At 65.0% G+C, this 7025-nt stretch overlaps 1 protein-coding gene across 3 annotated transcripts in view; it reads left to right on the forward strand.

The window, feature by feature from the left end:
* The window catches only part of LOC113211554 (BTB/POZ domain-containing protein 1-like), a 17705-nt gene that overhangs the window by 2771 nt on the left and 7909 nt on the right, over window positions 1–7025 (forward strand). Inside the window, exon 1 of one of the 3 annotated variants that reach the window (XM_052272077.1) lies at window positions 106–455. The exons of 1 other annotated variant lie outside the window; for it this stretch is intronic. In XM_052272077.1, coding sequence (XP_052128037.1) covers window positions 394–455 — 62 coding nt within the window. In that variant the 5' untranslated portion in view covers window positions 106–393. Of the gene's footprint in view, window positions 1–105; window positions 456–730; window positions 898–7025 lie in introns of those variants that run through there. One more of the 3 variants, XM_052272078.1, reaches the window with a different exon arrangement.

The raw sequence follows: 7025 nt of genomic DNA on the forward strand, positions 1-7025 counted from the left end.
CCCCGCCCCGCCCGCCTTGCCGCTCCCCGCCGGGCCCGCCGGGCCGAGCCCTCGGCCCATCGGCACGGCCGTGTCCCTCCTCCCTCCTCCGCGTGTTCGCGTTGTTGTCATTGTCAGTCAGCAGCCAGTCGACAGCGCCTCCGGTCGTCCGTCGCCTCGCCCGCCGGCCCGTCCGTCCTTCGGTGGGTGCATTTGCGCGTGCGCTCTCTCCGCCCCTCGCGACCCCCGTGCGAAGCGTGGACCTTTCGTGCCGCCGCGAGTGTCGGAACGACCCTGTCTCGTCGTGGACAACCTCTCCATCAGTGCATGTAGCTGCACACCCCGTCCGGACGACCCCTGGACCAGCACTCCCTCCGAGATGTAGGGGAGCAGGACCCACAGCTGACCGACCACATGTCCTGGACATGTCCGAGAACGCACCGGAGCACGCCCTGCTCGCCGTCTTCGTCCCGCAGGTGAGCCGGGGCTCTGCTCCAACCCAGGATCCCGCGTCGAGCAAACGTTGGCGCTCTGTCCGACAAGACACAGATAACGCCCGCGAGTTCTGCTAATTCCAAACTTTGAATCATCGCCTCCTCGTCCAACCCGTCGCGGCCTTAGCAAAACAGAGATTAGACAGAAGGAAAAGTGGACGTCCGGGTTCGCGGTGGCCTGAATATTGCGCATGATGTGCACCCGTTCGATAGGACGGCGCCGCGGTGAACCCCTTGCGCCTCTTTATCGGGTCGCGTCACGTTGCGTGTCTGTCATCAGTCGCAAAACGGGCCGCGGCTCACCCGTGCTCACCTGTGCTCCGCGCGCCGCCCGTGCACCGCCGAGGCTTCCTCGCCAGGGGCCTAACTGACCTGTCAAGGCGCCCGCCCCCGCCCCTCTGGGCCCCCGAGGGGGAATTAGAGAGTAAGTAGAGCAACAGGAGAGGGAGAGAAAGAGAGAGCAATCCGCAGGGGGGATGAGGGAGGGGAGGGTCAGCAGCAGCGGCCGCCATCCATCCGGGAGCAGGAGCAGTGAAGGGTGGTCCTGGAGCGGGCCGGGCGGCGCACTGGCCGCCCCCCGTCGTGGTGCATGACGGACCGTCCCCCAGCACGTAGCGGGGCCGGCGGGCCCCCGGCGGCCTGGACAGATTTATGGCCCACCCTTAGGCCGGCGTGGCGTGGCGGAGTAAGGTGCAAGGGCGTGGTGGGGAGGGGCGGCGGGGCGGGGTGGGGGGTGGGGCCGCCGCTATTCAGCGGGGCTGCCGTTTGTGCGGCGCACGTACCCCCGTCGGAGCAATGACATTGCGCACCCCGACGGGTAGGGCTGGGTCGGGCAAGCGAGTCAAGTGCGACCGGAGGTGTTTATTTTCACGAAGGAAAAAAGATACGCGGTGGAAATTTCACCGGCTCTTTTGTGATTAAAACTTGAATAATTGCGTCTGTACTCCGACGTCACTCGCTGGCCGCGCCGGCGGAGGGGCGGCGGTGCCGGAGAGCGGTGGTGGCGGCGGCGGCGGGTATTGATCCCGGGGAGCGGGCGAGAACCGCGCGGCGTGGGGGCCGAGCGAGCAGGCCGACGGCCTCAACGGCGTGCCGGAGCCGGAGGGAAGGGGCGCCTCGCGAGAGGACGACGAGACCCCCGAGGAGCGCAAGAGCGTCAACCGGCGGGACTAGAAGAACCCGCCCGCTCGTCAGAAACCTCTCGGAAGAGGGATGTGTGTTTTGCTGCTTGAGGGCGCTGCCAAGCCAGCGTTGACGTTTCGCTAGGCCCCGCGACGGAGCAGCGACACTTCCACCGTTAGGGGGGTGGCTCACCGTGCGTGAGCTTGTCCCCTGCCGTAGCCCAGCGGGGCGCCCGGTCGAATTTGGGGGGGTTGGCGAGGAGGAGGAGGAGCAGCCAAAAGTGAAGGGGGAGGGAGCAACCCCGAGGGGGAGGCGCGCGCCAAAGGGCCTGGCGTAATGCTGCAGCCCGAGGCCCGGGTTAGGTTTCGCAGCCCCCCTGCCCAGGCGGGCCCAGGCGGAGGGGCGTAAGTGCCGTTTCAGGCGCAACACGCCACGCAGGCGCCCTTGCGGCCCTTTCGCGGCCCTACCCCTCGGGTTGCGCTGCCCTGCCGCGGGGGTCGATGAGACGTCTGCCTCTGAGGAGGGGGGGGGGGGGTATGTGAGCAGCATCCGCGCCTGCAGCGACCGCGCACAGGGGCACTATATTGCACCATTTGCGCACGATTGGCGATGAGTCCGATAAGTACTACTACTACTCCGCCCGCGCCCCCCCGCCACACTCGCGTTCTTCTTCAGTCTCGCCGCCTCGTGTTTTTATCATCTTTCCTTTTCGTTTTTTCCCCTTCCCCCCCGCGACTCCTCTTCCTGTCGCGCGACCCTGCGACTGGCGCCGCTCCTCGCCACTCCGCGGGGCGCAGCAGCGGCAGGGCAGGATGCGGCCCGGCCGCCGCGCCGAATTACTCTGCACTCTTCATAACTCTGCGAAAATTAGTGGTTGTCGTTGCTTAGTTGGAAATGTACGCGCACGCTCTATTTCTGTACGCGATGTGATGCCATCACTTTCGCAATCACCACGCGATTTGTACCGCGTGTGCCAGAAGAGTAGAAACCCCACAGTATTTGCGGGAGGAGGGGTCGTGCGCCTTGCGGGCGGCGAGAGTAGGCAAGCCCGCACCACTGGGGTGTTTGCTCTATGGTACAGCCCGGTATTTATTGTCCAGCCTACGAGGACCGAAGGGGGTGAACGACCTTTGACAGAGCAGCACCCATACAGCAGCACAGCGTCCTGCTCTTTCAGGCGTGATCGGCTTGATGGCAGCTGGCTCTTTTTGATCTGTTTATTATCGGGCATTAGCCCCCCACCCCCACCCCCTCCTCCCCGCAGACCCTTCCGAGCAGCTTTTCCTTCCCCTTTCAATGTAAACACGCCCCCGGTGCTCCTGCCGGTCTGGAGCAAACGGGGTAAACAGTCCACCGGCCGCGCGCGGGGTGGTTACGAGGCGGTGCTCGCCAGGCCCAACCCCGCCCCGCCTCGCCCCGCCCAGCCCAGCCCCGCCGGCCCAGGCAGTGACCTACTTCGGCCCCGGCCTGACTCCCTTCTCCCGCCCCCTCCCTAGGCTCGCTCGCGGGGGATGGCCTGGCCTGCCTGTGCAGGGCAGCAGGGTGGTGTGGGGCTGACAGCCCAGCTCAGCCTGTGCCCAGCCGGCGTCAGCGGGGTGCTCGGAGGGAAATCGTTTCACTGGAAAATTATTACGACAAGTTACGCGACGGGCAATGCACGCTTGGCTAGCATGGCCGCGCGGCGTGGCTCGCCATCTGGCCAAGGATCCACCAAATTCGTAAAAATGAATGTTTCCCGGCATTTCTCTGGTGTGATTGTGTTGCCCCGCACGCGTCGCCCGTCACGTCAACTGGAGCGCGACCAATCACGGCTCCGACACATCAATACTCTCCTGACTGAGGCAAGGTGGCCCGTGGCCCGAGGCGTGGAGGGGCGGGGCGGGGCGGGGCGGGGCGGGGCGGGGCTGAAGCTTTGCCGAAGCCATTCATGGGCAGTGTGTGTCCTTGACAAGAGTGCAGCACGTATTTGTTTTATTTTTCCATTTATTTATTAGTGTCGTGGCTGCTGCCTCGGGCTGGTGCTGCGCTCCCCCGAGGCCCTGTGACCCTGTGTTGTATGCACCTCATGCATGTGCCATAGCCATACTCTGATCGGCCCTGCAGTGCTGATCTTGAAGAGCATTATAATACAGGACACGGCACGCTTCTGTCCTTTACAGAACATACGCGGTTACGTTGGTGGATCGCTCCGCGTTCCGCTGCTGGGACCAAATGACAGCCGGCGGTGTGGTGCAGAGCGGAGTCATGGACCAAGGCGGAGTCGCCAAGCCCCCCGGCACGACACGGCGCGGTCCTTTAGTTATCACGGGCGCCATGCGCCCGCGGTGCCCGCGGCTCGCGGAGCGCGTCCTGCCCGCGCTAAACGATAAACGCTTATCAATTGTGTGTGCAGCACCCACCCTGGTGGTTGTCCCGCGGCCGGCGCCCCCCCCCCCCCCCCCCCCCAGATCCAGAGTAATTTGATTCTGAATCACACACACTCGCGGTATTATCAGCCCGCCTATTGCAACAGAGCTCGCGCGGTGCGGTGCCCCCCCCCCCCCGGGCCCATAATGTGTACCTCCGAGGAGCCGCTCACGTGCACACACAGCCCTGCGCCCGCACGGACCCATGTGTGTGCAACAAAGGGACTAGAAGTAAAGGATGTACACACATGTAAGTCCACATTCGGGGCAATGAGCGTCGCCGTGCTCGCGCTCTCCTCTTTGGCCTCGCGCGGTTGGCACTGAGGTGTTGGCTGCGAGAAATATGGAGACTATCCTCTGAGATGCATGCGCAGCATGATGCGTCCGGAAGGATGCCCGGTGCGGCTGCTTGGCCCGCGGCGGGTGCCGGGCACCGAGCCCATGGACCATCGCATGCAGCAGCCGGTGAGAGAGGAAAGGCGCTCCATAACATGACCAGTAGCCAGGCGGGGCCCGGCGGACCTGCTATGGTGCTCACGCACCGCGACCTTGCGCGGGGGGCTCCTCCGGATGTGTGCTCAGTCTCGTCGGGTCGTGTTTGACCTGTTGATGAATTTGTAACCGAGAGTGCATCCATGCAGTCTGCGGGGGGAGAACAAGCAGTGGCTGAAATTCCATACCCCCGCCGGGCCGATGCTCCGCGCTGGCGGTGCGTGGCGGGGCGCGGCGAGGGGCTTCACCTGCGTGCGGGAGCAACTGGTGTCGCCGCGCCCCGCCGCGCCCCGCCACGCCCCGCCGCGCCCCGCCCAGTCACGCCCGGCATGCGCCCGACCCTTTCGCTATCGAAATCTGTGAACGATTTTGTAGCGCGTCGTCTCGAGAGAGGAAATCCGAGACGCCCTTTCCTCCGCTTACGAATAAAACCCCGAAACGCATCCGTGTTCGTGTTGTAGACCGTTCCGTAAACGGTGTGACCCGGAGCTGCTCAGGGCCAGGGCCACCCGGCACGAAAGCTAGCGCAAAGTGAAGCCGAGCCTCTCCTGAACCGAACCGAGATACCCCCGCGGGGCTGCAGCTTGCAGTAGCTCGCGGTGGGGCATTCCGAGGCGCGTAACCCACAACTTCCTGCACTGACCCCTTAACCCTCCCACCAGAGGTAAACAAAACAGACCCGCGCGCAGGTCCGCGAGTTTGACCCACATCCCGCTCGCGTCCCTTGCGCGGCCCCGCGCGCGCGCCGCGCACCGCGTCTTTTTATAAACGGCGGCGTCCCGGCCCCTCGAAGGGAGCGTGAGGTGAGTCAGTCCCCCCCGCGGCCCGCAGCAGGCTGCACAGACCTCGCAGACCCCCTCCGCGCGCCGCCTCGCCCTGCACTGAGAGTGAGACGTGCCAACGTGCCGCATTTTGCAAACTCGCGCAAAACAACTCCCTGTATGCGGCCTGACCCCTGACCTCGCCGGACCGCCCGCCCGCCCGCCTAAGTACAACAGCGCGAAATAAGTGCGGCATGACGAGACGAGAGGCACAGTGAGTGGGCGCGACGACGCACCCGGGTCATACTATGTATGACAATGCTCGGCGCGCTATTCCGAGCGGGGCGACGTTCTAGGGGAGATACTTATCGCGTCCCGCGAGCCGCGAGCTGCCCGCGGCCGCCGCCCTGCAGACAATGTGTGCACACGGGGTATCCATGGGCCCCGTTTACTATTTCGTGGTCGTCCGTACCGCATATGCAGGCGGTGTGCGCGTGCAAGCTTTGCCTTGCCCACCGTCGCCAACCGCATAGCCCCTTGATTACGACGAGTAGGCAACCCGCCCACACGCCTGAGTGCGGTACAGTATCATTTAAAACAGTAGGACCTATCCTATGGGACACCGTACTGTAGTCATTCCTGTTGTAAATTTGCAGGACGGTAGCGCAGGACAGCGGGTGCCGCCGGACAAGTGCTCTTCGCTGCAGGGGGCCCCGCCCGCCCCGCCTCGTCCCGCTCTCCCCCTTCTCATTCCCAGCTGATGCGGCTGCAGCTGCCCGCGCGCTCAAACTTTTGTTCCCCGCGCTGGTCCAGGCACGTTCACGCGCGCCTTGTTTTGGAACGCACCCAGTCGCCTCGCGAAGGGGCGCGCTCCACTGCTAAAATGCGCAATGTACGTAAAGTCAAGTGGTGTCGAGTACACGAGGATTAGACCATCCAAAAAGCCCGCGTGGCAGCAGCATCGGCTTTTCTTTTGTCGGTCTAGTTTATAGTGATCGTCTGTAAAAGCAGGTGTGCAGGATACGGATGAGCCGGCAGGGCGCGGGCACCCGGGGCGCACGGTGGTGCGCGTCCTTGGTGGGGGCGGTGGCGGGATCCGCGGCCGGGGCCGACCAGGGTCTAGGTCAGAGCAGGTGTCCCGTCCACGCGCGCTCCCCGCCCGCCCCGCCGCGCCCCCCAGTAGGTCCCGCGTCCTGCCGCGGGCCTCCTCCGAGCACGTGTCGCCGCCCGCACCCACAACTCGTTTTGTTTGGCCGGCCGGTCATCAGCTGCTCGAACCATGAGCCGCGCTCGCTCTTGTCGGCGCGCACGGGAGCGGCTTGCAGAGGATACCCGCGAGGACCTCGCGGGTAATATAAGGACCTCCGTAGGATGTCCTCGCCTCGCGCAGGATCGATAGGAACCTCGCTCGCGCCGCGGAGGCTTCCCTTGGAACCTCCACGCCGGCGGTTCGCGGGCGCTAACTCGCACCTCTAACGACGGCGCGAATGTGTTTCCGAAGGCGAGGAAAGGGGAAGGACACGCACCGCACAAGGGGCGCATTGTGCTTCCGCGGAGCGTCGCGACGCATGAGCACACCAACACCATACCGCGCCGCTCGACGCGGGCCCCGGCCGCAGCGACGGTTTTTATGCTAATAATTGCACCCTTCCTTCCCACATGTCCGCCGCGGCCGCTCCGCTCGGCCCCTCCCCGCCCCGCCAAGCTCATTCGCACTGCCTCACTCGCACACTTGTTCGACCAGGGGGGACCAGGGGAAGGTAGGGGGGGGG

This window comes from Frankliniella occidentalis, unplaced genomic scaffold (assembly GCF_000697945.3).
Source record: "Frankliniella occidentalis isolate FOCC.00 unplaced genomic scaffold, Focc_3.1 Scaffold185, whole genome shotgun sequence".
Classification (NCBI taxonomy): domain Eukaryota; kingdom Metazoa; phylum Arthropoda; class Insecta; order Thysanoptera; family Thripidae; genus Frankliniella; species Frankliniella occidentalis.